Source organism: Acanthopagrus latus, chromosome 8 (genome assembly GCF_904848185.1).
Source record: "Acanthopagrus latus isolate v.2019 chromosome 8, fAcaLat1.1, whole genome shotgun sequence".
Classification (NCBI taxonomy): domain Eukaryota; kingdom Metazoa; phylum Chordata; class Actinopteri; order Spariformes; family Sparidae; genus Acanthopagrus; species Acanthopagrus latus.
In genome coordinates this window covers 18,621,477-18,638,695 of record NC_051046.1, presented here as the reverse complement: position 1 = coordinate 18,638,695, position 17,219 = coordinate 18,621,477, and the positions used below count along the sequence as shown (strand labels likewise).

The 17,219-nt window shown below is 38.8% G+C and overlaps 1 protein-coding gene across 5 annotated transcripts in view; it reads right to left on the bottom strand.

The window, feature by feature from the left end:
* LOC119023917 (pleckstrin homology domain-containing family A member 7-like) overlaps window positions 1–17,219 on the bottom strand; it is a 135,927-nt gene that overhangs the window by 50,677 nt on the left and 68,031 nt on the right. For all 5 annotated transcript variants that reach the window (XM_037106215.1, XM_037106216.1, XM_037106218.1 and 2 more), the window contains one exon: window positions 11,434–11,517. In XM_037106215.1, coding sequence (XP_036962110.1) covers window positions 11,434–11,517 — 84 coding nt within the window. The remainder of the gene's footprint in view (window positions 1–11,433; window positions 11,518–17,219) is intronic.

Genomic DNA, 17,219 nt, shown 5'->3' with positions numbered 1-17,219 from the left:
GTGCAAGATGCTTTCACTAAATGCTACACATGGTAGCATTTATTGGCATGTGCTGTCATTGAATATTGTGATCAGAAATCAACAGCATCTTGAAGATTCAGACAGCTAACAGTAGTCTGTAATTCTGGAATATGACACCTAAAAATCTGCCACTGGTGTCAAAATAAGCAATGATGAACAAAATGAATCATGCACATTACTAATATCAAATGAAACATCCTACTCTTTGAGCTTGGTTGCCTCAATTGCAGTGACAATATGAGCAGTGAAGCATGTTTTGTTCCAAAAGAAAGTTATCCACCTCCAGCTGTTGACTGATTTTACACTTTACTTTAGAGTACTACTAAGCTTGTGAGAGCATTTATATAATATCTTCTGAGGCTATTTCAAATTCGAGTAAATTTTAAGGGGGGTATAATGAAAGATGCTATTGAGTTGTAATCCTTTACTGAAGTGTCATTAAAAGGGTACTCCAATGATTTAGTACTAGTCTTCTATACAGCTGGGAGAATCACAGTAGACACATTAATGTAAAATTGTGGAAATCAAAGAGCAGAGGAAGCAACTTCTAGTCTGATTAACTTCAAAACCACTGAATCCTACAGTTCCCATAATGTAACTAAATAGTCTTTTCAACACACCACCTTGAAATCCTACAGTAGTCTGACTGTGAGTTCATGGGCTGTCAGAATTATTGGGAAATATTATGTTTTTCCACCTGGGAATATTCAAGCAAATGCCCTCTTAAGTCAGAAGAACAAATCGGAAAGGAAATGTTGCCACACGATTTGCTGAGTTGAACATGATGCTTGAAAATGGTGGACGAAAGTGTCATGACTCCTGTTTGTTTTGTCCTTGTATCTGGTTGTATCCGGACAGAAAGTATACATTGGTTGGATAACGTTTCCAAAGTTGTGTATTGTATAGTCATTGTATAATTTCCTTTGCTCTTCCTTGTCACTCGAACACTGTAAACAGCAGTCAACGTGTTGTTTAAACCCTATCTAAAATGCAAAACAGTTTCTTTTTGGTGTCCATGTTGCTTCCACATTCCAACATGATGCACATTAACACAAAGGTTGGATAAAAGACTCCCAAACTTTTAAAATGGGACCATTTGAGGAACATGCGAATGCAGTGTGTAATACTTATTTGGAGAGGTGTGCTTTCAAAGCTTGACCTATACTGAAGAATAAAAATCTTGATATTTCTGCGTTTGCTGTTTTTTTTGTTTTTTATGAATCTGTCCCTGAACTTTATGATACACAATACTGAATCACTGTGTTCAGGACCCTTCTAACAACACTTCATCGAAAGATATATTTTGACAAATAAAATAAAGTGATGCAGGAATGGAACCTTATCTGGCAATCACTTCAGAGAAATCAACTCATCTACCCAAAATGCATTGGGCTGCTGTTTCACCCCCAATCCAAAGACAATCCTTTGAAGTGACTTCAAAAGCTAGACGCCTCAAAATAAACTTTGCAAGCCTCGTCCTCACAGCCCATCATGAAACAAAATGCACGGAACCATGGGACCAAATATCACTAATGAAGACTCAAAAGCAAAAACAATGTTTTTCGTTTTGCTTTCATGAAATCTTTCACTGAATGCAAATTTGCCATTTTACTACTGGTCTTTCTGGGAATATTCAATGTTTGAGTCGATTTCTGATGTGACAAATGTCTGTGTGGAGAAGGAAAAAATGGGGGCAAATAATACTCAAGGGCACAAGATGAGCACTGACCAACCCAGCGAGAGTATGACAGGGCAGGAACAGGCAGATCTAAAGAATATTGCATAGTAATCTCACTCAGTGAATTGGTCATGAGTCAACAGTGAAACTACAGACTGGGTTGGAGGGCATATATTGGCTGCACATCAGCAGGAAGGCAGTTCGCCTCCACTTTTCATGTCTGTGGGAGGAAGAAGCGGCTATGTTGTGAACAGAGAGACCACGCAGGAGATTTAATCACACAGGGAATGTAATTGTCAGAAGGAATCTGACATTTTACAACAAGCCTTTTCCTGTATTATAATGATACCTCTCGTCAAAACATGAGAAAAAGTCCCCTAAGAGCCTCAAAATGTGTCAAACTCCTACAACCACAGCTACACATAAAGAACACATACAGCTGCACAAAAATATGTCAAAAATCAACAGCGCTGGCAGCCCACACAGGCACAGCTGACATTTAAATACTGCCAGACTCTCCCCACACAGCTCGAGTGCTGCACACCAAAATATTCAGAAATGTTGTACTAAATTATCCGAGAGAAAAACACAGGTAGTCTGTCCTCAAACAGAGAATGGAGATCATTATTTCAGCATTGACACATTGTTAAACCAGATTTCCCCTCAACTGTTTGACAAAACTTAACAAAAACTTTCCTCTAAATATGTTGGAAAGAACCACCCATGTCCCAATTTCAAAGGAATGTTATTATCAATAACAGTTCTCCAAAATAATCCCCCTCCTGCATCTCCATTTTCCGCTTGAAATTCTGTTTCCCTGACACTTTTATCAAAACAAATCATCCAGCGTGATCGTCCTCCATGATGGTAATAGAGATAAATTGTTTTATGTCTGTTACTTTGCTACTGAGTTTTGAGCGTCAAAGAAAAAGTTTATATTTGGTTCAATTAGTAGAATATGCTTTTGTTGTTAGTTGAGTGGGATGAGAAGATACCAGTCTCATATCTGTATGTGGAGTATGTAGTTCTATGGAGCTGGAGAAGAAAACAGGAAAATGTACAACTACAGGCACCATAAAAGTAGACCATACGGCAGAACGGTTGCATTAGATTGTCCAGGCATGCCTATGCCACTGAGTGTATGTCATAAGTGAGGACATTTGGTCAGATAATGAAAAGATCACACTTTGGGTTAAATAATAATGTTACTTACACCAGTGGCTTAGCATAGGTGACGTGACTTACGTAACGTTGGTAAGACCACGCACTGGCAAAGAAGGCATATAATTATGAACCACATATTTAAGGTTTTTTTCAAAATGTGAGAAAATCAATGAGACACTCTTTGCCAAATCACACATAACCATCTACAACTGTTCCCCTCTGTTTCAATTCCACACTGCTGCTATGGCAACAGTCAACCAAAGCATTGCCATGCTGCGGCTCTGGCAAAGCATCATGTGTGCACTCATCACATTGCTGGCGTAGCTTCTCTTAAATCAGCACACCCCATATCAGTGAGCCGGGGCAGGGTCAGAGCCAAAAAAAACAATGTGGACAACCAAAGAGAGAACAGAGAAAGCTTCTGGAGAACATGAAGCGGAACAGAGGGAAATAACAGGGAGAACGAATTAAGAGAAACAAATGTGACAAAAGAAGAGATGCCAGAGTTTTGTTTATCTCCATGCCTGATCTGTTCCATCAAATTGAACTCTTTTTGACCTGCACAACACTAGTGACACGTTTGCATCTGATTCCAGCGAAACAGTAAAAGACAATTAAATGGGTCTCTTGTTCAATATTTTGCTCTGAAGTTGGTCTCTAAATCTAGACTAAAGCATGACAAACATGAGACCAGAGATGGCTGTTATACTCTGTGACAAAGTTGAGCAGGAAATTCTGAAATTCAGGAAAGTTTGGTTAAATTCTATATTTGGCTTTCAAGAAATAAATTTCCAGCCTTTCCATGACCCTAGAGCTGATGACAAGAAGAAAGACAGATGGACGCGGCGCAAAACAGACTTAGACACACTTCAGATGCAGACAGATACTGCGACCTCGACAGCAGCAGCCAAGGAAGTTATTCCATCTCTCCTGCTGCCAAACTAAGAGCTGATAAGGTCCTCCTAGGAGCTGTAAAGTCCTGACACTTTAGCCACTTTAATCGGTGACAACCTCTGGTGAGCAAACCCGCTGACGCCAGCCTCCATAGGCACACATACACGCCTCACCCGCTGTAAATAACGCTCTCAGATTTAGTTTCAACTCTGCTTTGATGGCTTGTGAGCCGGTGCCTCCATCAAAGTTGTAGCTGACATCAAATGGGGGGAAAAAGCCTGGCTGATGCAGCTGGAGCCGAAGGTGACATAGACGTATATTAGAGGGTGAGCCCCAGTATACTCCACAACTTGTGTGCCAGCATGTGGTATCGAAAGGGTGGCAGCAATCTAAACGTTGGCTGTGCTCCAGCTGAAAGGCTCAGTGGTCGGCAGTCGAAGGTATGAATGTGTGTCAAAATATATTAATGCGAAGCAGGGTGATGCTGAAAAAGAGCAGCTCAGGAGGGCAAAAACTTCATCCTTGGACAAGTATAAAAGTTTACAAAAGAGCTTCAGCCTAAGTGAAAGCCTCGAGTGCTTCATGCAGTCTCATAGAAGCTTTAAACAGTCACACAGGAGATATTTGGAGAGCTCCTGGAGCAGCAGCTGAAATCGTTTTTCTTGTATTGTTTGTAGAGGTGTGATGGTAACTGGGATATTAGGGTTCACAACTAACAGATGTGGGGGGGGGGGGTTATAATCCTGGCCTCCTACAATCATTAATGGTAAATACATGACAGTTGTTTTAAACACGACATAGTAATTAAACGAAAGGCACTTCAAGACTATTTGCAACCAAACATGTAACCCATAATACTTCCGTTATGAACAGCACAGGCAAGGATTAATACTTCACAAGAAATTAACATTTTTATGGTGAGGGGCAAAAAAAGTATTAAACTAAAACCCCTATAGCAATAACACACAAGGTCATTGGATTTAATGATTATTGGCACTGACACGGTGTGATTAAAAGAACTAGCCCCTAGCAATCCTACTCTTATTTAACTGAATTAAAAAGCCCAAAATATATTGGACACTGAAATGCTTGAAATCCTCACTCTGTTGACTCAAATACAAAAGGTCTGTCTGCCAACAATCTTACAACCTTGTTTCCAAAAAAGTTGGTCAGGAGGAGTGAAAAAACTGAATAAAAAAGCAAAATGCAAATGAACTATATTGACTGATAGCAGTTTTACAGTGTTCCTGAGCCAGTGCAGTAATATCCTCCAATCAGTGTTGAACCTCGCAACATCACTGCTAGTGAAGACAGCCTTTCGGGGAAGCCCCTTTCATACCCAATCATGATCATCTGTTAACAAAGAGCCTTTTTTACCTGTTTTTTGAGCATTCCACGACTTTCCCAGCATTTTCTTGCTCCTGTCCGAAGTGGTCTAAAAAATGTTGCTGGCGTGAAATTCAGAATAAGAGGGTGATTGGCTTAGCTTAGCATGCATGGAAATACAAGTATGGACATGGGAACACAGCTGGCCTGACTCACTCAAAAGTTGGAAAATCTACCTGAAAGGACCTTTGAAGATCGTATCAAGCTTAAGATAACTATCTTGTTTATTAAATATGTCATCAAGCACAATTATAGAGAACAAATTGTGTGGCTTGGAGTGGTCTAATTATTTATTAATGAGCAACAGTATATCCATCAACCCAGAGCTTCAGAACTGTTGTTTGCCAACCTTATGGTCACACTAAAAGAAGTCTGTATACCTTGCTGTTTCTCAGCATGTAGCTGTAACTTTGCACCCTTAAAGCACAAATTGTTGTTTTGACATATCTGTTTGTGTATAGACAAAATAAATGACATACTCTTTAATAAGTGAGCTTTAGAGGTTTTGGTTGGAATATCTGAACATTGGAATGAGCCAGGTTAGCAAAGTTAAGCCAATAGCCTTCATATTTCATGCTAGAAGTATCTTTTATGAAAAAGAAGTATCTTTTATGAAAAAGAAATACCTTTTATAAATCAAAAATGACCACATCATGGGAAATGATATGAGGATTTGTTAAAAACAAGACAACTTCATAACAGGCTTTAGTACATTCTTAAAAATGTATCTCAAGACAGTTCGGCATCCTTACTCAACATCTTTGAATGTATATTCATAAAAAAAGGTCTTGATTAAATATTGAACAAACACCGTATTTTCTGCCAGTGATCGGATAAATTATGCATTTTGAGTTGCTTTGCCAGTGACCAGGGGATTAGATAACAATCTCTATTTTCTGAGGAGTTTTTCCTTTTCATGAAGCTTCTTTGGTCGGTATTCACGTGTGGGTTCAACTAGTCTTCAAACACCATTATGTTTTTTCCCTTGAGAATGTTCTTTACTGTAATAATTGAGTTGGTACTTCGATGCTGCCGATGGTACTCAGCTGTGCTTTGCATAATCACAGCGTAGAATGTCCTCGAGTATGTCACCGCAATATTACGCTGAGGCACAAGTATTCTGCTTCTAAGAGCACATCCTGCATGAAAGCACTGGTTCCTTCTGTCCTGTGCATAATTCACTATCTGTTTTCATAACCATACATTTACACACACCGATGACTGAAGTGCTTTGTGTGTGTTGCACTGACACATTATTATAGCAGCTTGGACAGGCCTGCTTCACGCCTACACAGCTGCTAATAAGACAGATCCATCAGAACATAGCAAGGGAAAAATGTAACCTGGCCCCTCCTCGTCTAGAATAGAGAAAGACTAAAAACAGGAGAGAGAGAGAGAGAGACAGAGAGAGAGACAGAGAGAGAGAGACAGAGAGAGAGAGAGACAGAGAGAGAGAGAGAGAGAGAGGCTGAAGAAGATGTTAAGAAAATGAAAGAAAGAAAGATAAGTGTCAGACTGAGAAAGATGAGGAAGTTCTGCAGCCAACCACTGTAGATACAGGATATAGAGGGATATAAAAAGCATAATGACACAAGGAGGTGTGCATCTTTGGTCAGCGCCAGACGAAGGCGAGTGAGAGAAATGCATTACCTGCCAAAAAAATGTATGCCGGAACAAAAATCGAATGATTATGACATTTATTATACATGTTTAAATCATTTATTTTGCATGATTCAGCCTTTTAATGAGGTTTTAAAGTCTGGTAAAACAATTCATCTATGTGTAATTTGTTATGTTTGTCTTTAATACTAGTTCCATCTTCTATACATTCTGTGGAGAGACAAGTTTACTTTTTTGGTCACCCAAGTATCAAATACACCAAAATGAAAACAATGTCTTTTTCCTTTACCCCCTTTTTAACACAAGTTAGTTCAGAGGAATTTAGGGGATTCAATAAGAGAAAAATAGAAGGAATAAATGGATAGAGACTAAAAAAAGCCCAGTTCACAACAGAAAAGATGAAGAAAAGATAAATAAGGCAGAGAAAGGAAAACAGAAGAAATGTGATTGGATTAGATGGATGGAAACAGAGAGAACAGGAAATGGAAAATAATGAGATGGTGACACAAATGGAGTCTGTGCAGTCGAAATTCATTAAATTTGAATCTGTTTCTTCTTTTGATTAGCAGCTACAAAAGCTCTTTTAATTGTTCTTCACTGAATTAGCCACATTTTTCCAAGAAAAATGTTAACTGCCATGGCCTTGAATGTAAGGGTTGTCCATCACTATGTGTCAGTTCTGTGATTAATTGGCAACCTATCCAGGGTGTACCCTGCCTGTTGCACAACATCAGGTGGGATCAACCACAGCCCCCGATAGCTTATATACCAATGCTATTGTGAGCCATAAAATGTATCTTTGGTCTATGTTGACACATTCATTTAACAATTTCCTGAGAACCATTCAAGACAATAAAAGCAACAAGATAGTGTTGTCTACTGTTTCAAATAATTAAGTGAATTTTATTATTACTATTATTATTGGAGTTATCTCATGACACTTTTTAATAAGACCACGTCCAGACCAACAAACACATACATTCAAGCCAGGGCCAGATAACAAAATCACACCAAGATCAAAAATTCAGACCTGGGAGTTATGGGAACGATACTAACGATTGTTTAGATGACGCCTGTTGCTTCCATTATAAACAAACATAACAGCAAAATAAAAAAAATTGTTAGTTGATTCAAAATTTCTAAAAAGCATCAAAAAAAGGAGGGGAAATCACCGATATTCATCAAATAACACATTCACTCTACTAGTCTGACAATTCATTAATTTTATAGAAGGGAAATATCTGTCAGCTGAATCTCTGGGGCTGAGTCAAGGACATCAGTCCTTAAGTTCGAAGCCAAGGTCAACAGCAATGATCTCAGGTCAAGGTGAGGGCCTGAGCTTCACAGTCTCTCACTCATTCAGCTGTGGGCTCCAGACAAGAGTTCAAAGAAAAGCTGAAGGAGAAACCAACATGAAAACCTGCTCTAGTGCTCTTGAAAAAAGAAAGCTATTTTCTCAGTGCACATACCTGTACATATTCTAAAGGTCCTGCACACCCACACAGACGTTTTAAAGGTCACCAGCCTCCATACACACAAAGCCATATAAACCTGCTCCACATCTACATGTACCATGCACGTTTAATCGGACAAAATACAGGAAAACAATTATGTTAAGCTTTATTTATTCAGTAAATCTAGTTGACATCAATATGTATTATGTCTGAGAGCAAATTACATATACACAAGATCACAGCAAGAGAAGGCAGTCACACAAAACAGTCATCACACACACAGACACTGATTACAACAATTATAATCATTACCAAAGTATAAGGAAGCAAAACTGTCTGATAGGTATAAGGAATGAGTGTCTCTAAGTTTAGTTTGTTTAGTAATTATTTCCAGCAGTCAGAAGGACAGCTCTGGAAGCCTGTGATTCTGTGGTAAATGCCATCCAGCTGTTTTATAATTAGCAGCATGAGAATAAAGGATGTCTCCCTTTGAATTTTTACTTACAAGCGGGCCGTTCGATTTGAGTTATGTATGATTCTGCTCACCAACAAAATCCCTCAGTCTATATCACACTATGCTGTTGCCCATTCTGAGGACATGTAAGTCAACCAGTGTTTTTGAGGACTTGTGAAATGTATTTATGTATCTTGTCTTTTATCACATGTAGGTTGTTCTATGACACTACAAAACCAAACCAATGCAATGCAAGACAATATAGTCAATATAAAATTCAGAAATGGAGAATCAGAAAGGTGGAAAAATAGTTTAAATTCTACGAAAAAACAAACAAACATGCAAGCCAAAGTTCATATTGAACAAACAGAAAAGGTAGAAGTAGAAATGTGCTAAATACAAATATCTATTTACCTTAACAGTATTATGATTGTGAATCAATAATTGTTGTCAGGTCCAAAATGTGTTTATCTCTGCATCAGAATTCAGACAGCTGGAACAAGACTTCTTCTAACAAGACTCATCAGCCAATAGTACAACACCGGTGGTATCACATTTTAGTTCAACAACACCATGACGGCTGGCTGACCCACCCCACATCATCCACTCTCAGTACAAGCTTTTACCATCAGGCACACAATAAAAAGTACCAAAATGTCAAATCAATCATTTCAAACTGTGTGCCTTGCTCCATTAACATCCTAAATGGTAAGACAAAGCCTGAGCCTTACACATACTGTATGTCAACATTTTGCTGTTTACATAGTTTAATACTCTGTACAGCCCAATGTTGATTTGTGAAATACTGATCCAGAGTGCAATGATGCATAAAGTCATTCAATATTTTGTTTCTTTGTTTGTTCATTATATCTATTTTTATTGGCACTTTCATGTTCAACGCAATCACATCATTCCAATCCTCATGCAATGACAGTCATATGTCCACTAGCACCATGACTGCTGCATAGGAATGAATTCAATCTCATCTTCTGAACATTTTATGCATTTGCCATATGTATTCCGCAGTCATTCAAAACATCCAAATTCCACTTCACCTCTGGAGGCTATATGCAGGTATATTTCCGTAGCTGATAGAAATAGAAGTAGGCCTGGAACATACAGAGCCCCAATCTGGTTCTAGTCAGTCAATGACAGCAGTAAAATAAATAACTCAAAATATGGGAAGACGGTGAAACATATATCTGCATTCCAGTTGTATTCCAGCCAAACTGGTTTGCTTGAAAGTGCCAGGAGCATGATTTGGAGTTATATGTCTCAAGTCTCAAACCCCCACCCTCACTCATTGAAAAAGTTCCTAAAAAGCAGCACAATGTTTGAGGTTTTATCTTGTCTGTTTTTCAAATGTAGTAGAGGAGGATTTTTTTATATTCAAGCTGCAAGAAAAGTTTCTAAAAATCCACCTGTCTTTTGGATCTACGTGACAATTTGGGGCAGCCAGAGAAAATAGCTTCCAATCTCCTGTAACAGAGACCTAAGACACTCTCTCTATTGTGGTGAAAGTCTGGTGTCGAGTTAAGTCACTGGCAGGAAATCTTTGCCCAAACAAAGCCCTCAGAGTGCAATACAATCTGCCTCCTAAACAGACGTGAGTAGGCACTCTGTTTATTCCAGAGGGACCTGAACTCACCAGGTCTCTTAAAGTGATAAAGCATCATGGACTGGCAAACAAAGGTAAACATCAGTGTGCTGAATTAACGGATGTTAGTCAGTACTGTACACAACCTTCATGGCAACGGATTTAACTCTGGAAAAGAGTAGAAGTTTCTAAAAAAAGCTCTTCAAGTGAATCACACAAACACCCTCAAGTTGAGGATAAAAGGGAATAGTTTGACTGGTATTAGTTCGAAATATACATATCTGCTTTCTTGTTGAAAAGTGGATGAAATGATATAACACCTAAAGGTCTAATACACACTATATTCAGTCAATACAAAAAAGGTGGGAAACCGAACAGTTTGGATTCTCCAGGTGATACTGTGGAGAATTCTTTCTTGACCAAGTGTAACTCCGTGGAGTGATGATGTCACCCTAAAGTTTTCCCGCTGCCTCCCATCTTTATGCTAAGCTAACCTAACCAGGAGAAAGAGAAAGAGAAAAAGAAAATGTACATTCCAGCTCCAATGGTCCAAACAGGAAGAGAGAGCAACATTTTACTGACGCCTGCTTCAACATCACCAGACAGTGGTCTGCACTGCCTGGCGACACACTCCACCATCACCACATGTCCTTGACAAATCCTCCAACATTTTCTCTTACTTTACTTCTTTCTTTAAAGAGGGGCTCTGGTGAAATGAAGGGCCCTCATCTTCTCTTAAAACAATGTTGAACTTCTATCCACTTAACAAAGTTAACGAACATAAGAAAAAATACTCAGATGATAACTTGAAGGTGTAGGTACAATGTTTTCAAAGTCACTGTTAAATAGAAGGTCAGGCAACTGTGAATTTTTACTCTCACAAACCATCAAACAGTCATCACTGAAGTCAAAAAGCAGAGGATTTCTTTAAATGCTGTTAGATTTTCCTAATTTTCAGCATATTTTTCACAAAAAGTGATAAAATAACTAGCTCACAACTTGGCATTCAAGCCATGAATGAAAACAGATCAAAGTCGTGGCCTATTTTAGTGCGTTTATATCTAAAAGAATAGCTGGGGAGAGTTAGTGTGGTTCATCAAATCAAAAACTATTCTTTATTACATATTGACAGGGATGCAGAGAGGAAACAAACTCAATAACTCACTGTTCTTGCAGGATAAAATCCAAGTTCTCTGGAGATATCTGTCCGGTCACAGGATGGCGAAATGTTGTGGTCCTCTGGTTATGACTGAAGTGACAGAGGGAGGAGAGAGAGGAGACAAAATTAGCAACCTTGGCTGCACTGTAAACACTGTGAGGGCATCACCCTGGATTTTCACCCCCACTGAGTTCACAAGTACAGCAAACACAAGCCAATCATTCCCCAGAGGAGTAGCGGGCTTAGAGGCTCTGTTCAAACCCTCCACCCTGATGGGCCTTCGTCCCCGACTTTCCCAGCCCTGTGTAGTATGTGAGGAGTGGCTGCAGGATGATCACCCCACCACACCCATTCAACCCACCCAACCCGTCCTGTACAGCTTGTGTGGAACAAAATGTTGGGCTCAGCACAAAAAGCTGGACAGCGCAGGCCCGGGCCTCCAGTGATAGACTCAGTCGAGCAGAGTGTAAAAGCATTTGACAGGGTAAACAACACAGGGTGATATGGGGGGTCACAGTCTGTGTGAATGTGTGTCTGTTCAGACAACTGTTCTTCAAATGAATGCTTCACAGCAGAGAGTTGACAGTGACTCCTGCGGTACATTGATGTTTATATTGACGTATGAACAGCTTTGAAGTCAATGTACAAAGAGGATAGGGGAATGCATCAGGTGGAGGGACGCCCTATGCTACAAAATGAGTGACAGTACACAAAAAATTTTTAAAGAATGCAAAATTTAAATCACAATAGGTGGGGGTGGATAATCTGGCCAAATCAAAATCCACAATCTAAATTGAGACCTCATTTATCAGTTTTGAAATGCCCTGTAGATTATAATCAAACTTCAAATAGCCTATGAGCTTCTCCATTTGCATCAAAAAATAACAATATGCCATTAAAGACAGTTTATTTTGGCACAAGCTCCTCATCTGCCATCCTGCCTACATATAACTTATGATGCTTTTCTTTTATTAAACATCACCAGAGCCTTTGTCATATAAGTTATTCGTCCAATCAGGACAAGGGTTTTCCTCTTTCCCCTACATATGATCTTATGTCACTAGCTCTCACATTCAAAATCATAAAATGCTGGAAGCCTGGGCCTTTTAAACCTGTACATGGGCCCTTTTATGGTATGTCTTAAAGAAATATCCACATCTGCCAAACCTACTGCCCAAGTAGGTCAGTCCCTGTACATGCAGAATATATTAAACCACTGAGGGATAGTCTCTATACGTTAGATTCATTTTCTGCATAAACAACAGAAGATGAATTGTGGTGATTTGGACACTTTGTAGTTAATTAATATAGTCGTAGTAAGAGGACTTTAAATCTTTGTTAAATATATCTTTGGACTAGAAATCTTTCAAGCGAACCAGTAAAAAACAACCAATTGGTTTGATCCTAATTACATCAAATTCATATGTTTTGGTTTCCAAATTACATCTATAAAGACTCCTGTCAGTTCAATAATATCCACTTTTTAGATATTAGTATAGAGACTAATTTCTAAATCTTACCCTTAAGATGTGCATATAGAGACCACAGGGTTTCACAAACATGTAGGAGTTGTTTCAGTGATGCCTGCAGTTTGCCACAGAATCACTAATGACACATAACGACAACCTGCAGTCCACCTGCTTAGCAGTCAGCATGTGAAGCACAACATTGATGAGAAAGATCATGCACACTCAGCAAACAAAGCCCATGTGTGTAAAGGTTCAGAAACCCTTCCCATCTCTCACAACAATCAATGCGTAGTAACACTGTTTGCCATTCACTAACAGCTGACATTACTCTTCATGTAGATTCCTGCTTCATGTAGCAGAAGATCAAATCCTACAGGACTATGTGGTTTCCCAGGAGACCCGGGGACACGGCAGCAGCAGGCTCCATAACAGGGACTTACAAAGCCATTATTAGCTCACAGCACAACACAACTTGTCACATGAAACTGATCACATCTAAATGCACTGTGGGTTCCTTCTTTTCAGCTCATACTCTTAACTGTTACAGTCTTTCCTGCTGTCAGATGAGACACTTCAACCTCTCAACTGCTTGTATTACTACACTAATAAGAGTAACATGAACATGTTATTTCCTTAAGGGGTATTTTGCCTGGAGTTTACTGCTTGCCACCATCTTGTTTTTCCTCTCAACTTTGTATGTTAGGTATTAGTAAGTGACAGTGAAGGTCAAGTGACATGGGTGTAACAGATTGATATGCTAGCTTTCAACTGCCAATGTAAATTCCTTTTTAAGCTTATTATATCACCATCTTTGACCAGCATGATTTTAAAAAATGTAATTAGAAAACAGAGACCCTAATGTGCAAAATGGTCTGTTGTGGGTTTCAACAAGTTTGCTTGAAGCATCCATTGCCAGCAGAGGACCTGCAGCTCAGTTCAACTTAAAATACATTTCAGATCTTGGCTGTGTAACATTTTCATCACTATCACTGGGGTTATGATCTACTATGACATGGATTACACAATACTGTTATTACTGTCTGTGTTAAAAATAATGTGCTTTATTGTTGTTACAATAATGTGCAGTTTAAGGGGCGAAATATGTACTCATAGAACTGAAGTTATTCCTGTAACCACTTTGTTTTTCTTGCCAATGCCAACTTTGGTGCACAATCGTGTTAAAAGAACATGCAAGCACCCCATTTTCTCTATTGTTTTCTGAAAGAACCAATGCAAACTTCATCTACTCCCACCATCCGAGGATGCGACAACCCAGTGGATTAACCGTGTTTGTGATGGAAATGTTGCCACAACAACTAGAAAACTCTTACAGGTTGTGACTAACTAACTCTCAAATTACCTACATTATCAGGTGGGCTGCTCCTCCCAAAACACATGACCTCAAAAAACTGAATTAAAAATATCATGGTTGAGTGGAGAAATCCTTTTAATATTGTAGTGCCATGATATAATATGATTACTGACAAAAAAAGACAAAAAAAACACTTTTCACATAGACGACACAAAATACACTACTGAGCAAAAAAGCAACAAAAATGTGTTTATAACAGGGTTTAAACTAACCAAACATGAAATATCTCTCAATATAACACAGGAGTTTCGGACTGTACAGTGACTGTACTGGTTGTATTCATTTTATTTCTGCTATACTTTCGAGGAGTTGGACATTTTTTATGTTTTTTTGGCTGCATAATGTCAACATTCTCAGCTCCTGCAGGCTATGTGTCTGGCTGTCAGGTACTAAGAAAAAAACATCCAGAGCATAATGCAAAGAATTTATAGTTCTCATAAGCCCTAGCGAATCACCTACAGTGGCCCTGAGGGGACTGGATGAATGTCTGACAGCTGGCCATAAAAATTCTCCTCAGAGTGAAATGCAAAATAGTGTTTTGAGGAACATCAAGAACCTTTGCTCCTAATCCACAGGGAGAAGAGCAGCGCTGCACTGATATGGTGTTAGTCATGCTGCAAGTCTTACAGGACAAAAACACTCAGTGCTCTAGATAGGTGCATCCCTCAAGGGGATACACTCTCTGTTTAAACATAACAAGGAGCCTTACAGCCCAGTCAGAGGCACTCTAAGAATTTATAATTGTCTGAATAGGATAGAATTACAATCGATCAGCTGTAGCATGAAAAGGAAAACAGATTGTCCTGACAGGCCTCAGAGCCGTGAGTTATGACTGAGACACTCTCTCTGCACAGCGGCTCCAAATTCAACACAGATGCTAAACGACAGCAGCAGTATGTCAGCACTGTTTACTTGATCAACAGCTACGTGGCTCTACGCATGCATGTTGTTCTATGGTTACAGATCGTAGCAACCTGTTAAAGGGAAACCACTGACGCAAAAACAGTTAAAATATTACTTTGGTAAAAGCCATAGTAGCCCACACAAATGATACTTGACTAAATGTCTTAACTTGATATCAAATGCACTTTAAAGGTCCAATTTCTATTTCTATCTTTAAATCTCATTCCCAACTTGTTAAAAACTGACACTTTGTGATTGTAGGTCAGGTCATCCCAAAGCTTTGGTATTTGACAAGTCTGGAATGAGACTCAAAAGTCTTTTTACAAATTGGACCCTTAAGAAACCAAATTAATAAATGAATTAATTTACTTTGTTACATTCCACCATGTATTATCCGTATTTGTATCCTCACTCAGACAATGTTTAAACTAGAAGTGTGCATAACTAGCCGGAAGATGTAATTTAAAGCCTGTAATTAAATTAGGATGATCAGAAGTAACTTTGATGATTATTATTTAGAGAAATATTTACAGAACAGCTTCTGATTATTGCTGTCAAAACTTTTTCTTCAATAATGGCTGCATTTGCATAATTTAAAACCATTTAAATAACAAGAATCAGAAAAAAATGTAATATAAATGTGTCTATCTGCATTAGTTGATTATGGTAATACATTTTTCAAATCATAAAATGAGTTAAAAGTTATGAATTTGTGTGAGAGAGGCCTTTGGTGGATTGTGTGACAGGATTACATTAACAAAAATGAAATATATTGGCAAGAAAACTCTTAATAAATGAGGACTTAATTTACATTTGCATGAAATTATGCTAACAGGATTAATACCATTAACATCATTATTACATTAATGGTTTATGTAAATGAGAATCCATTCCACTGTAAGCAAAGCTATCCAGTGATTAGCTTCTTTAACACTGCTCCAGACCACAATGTTAATCTGAGTGTGAATATGTGATGCAAGGCATACTCAAACACCTCTGTCTTAATTAACATTTTTTAAAAAGCTGTTACATAGGACAACAAATCAACTCATGACACATACTAGTTTTAAAAAATGATGTTAATTTTGAACTGATGAAAGCCGTCAGACTATCTGTCATTCACACAAGTGTGTAAGAGGTAATAGGGGTATGCAGAATTTACAGCAATCTTATGAAATTAAATGCAATATGTTAAACCCATTAACTCCCATCTCTTTGCCAGACTATTAAATGATAAAGACGTATTTATGGCTGCTGAGGACTCAGTCACCTCAAATCCTCTCAGCGAGCTGAGCATAATTCAGATATTGATCGAGTGCATTCAAACAAGCCCTTGTTTATTTCTGAGCTGGAGTGTGAAGCCCTTCTCCTGGGAAACTGATAAATCCACGACTGATTGCTCACAGAATATGAATGGAACAGCGTGTCAATGTCCTGAGAGGTTGTTTATCAGCAGCTGTGATTTCACCCAGCAGCGAGGTTCAAAATAGTACAAGATATAATAGATGTGATAGTGTCATTTCAGATGAGCTGAGACAAGATGACCTAACCTGTAAGGGAAAAAATGTTGAAAGTAGCACTAAAAGCTTTATATAGCACCTTTTTAACAACCCCCTTTAACACTGGTAATAAAAGACCTGTTTCACAATGCACCCTGCATTTCTGGTTCCATTTGGCATGAGGCGTATTCTGAAGACATATATATATACACACACACACACACACACACAAGTATATATGTGTGTATGTGTGTGTGTGTGTGTGTGTGTGTGTGTGTGTGTGTGTGTGTAAGGGAATAAATGTTGAAAGTACACACATATATATACATTTTTTTTAATCCAGTGTCCAGTGCAGCTTTAGTGGAGTTGGATCACATAAAACAGTGTCAGCACATGAGCTGTCTGCCTACAATGACCCCTTTGCAACCAAGTACTGCTGCAGCTCAGAGCGGTCGGCCACCAGTCAGAGGGTCACTGGTTCGATCCCTGACCCCTGCAGTCTACATGTTGAAGTGTCCTTAGGCAAGGACCCCAAAGTGCTCCCCTCTT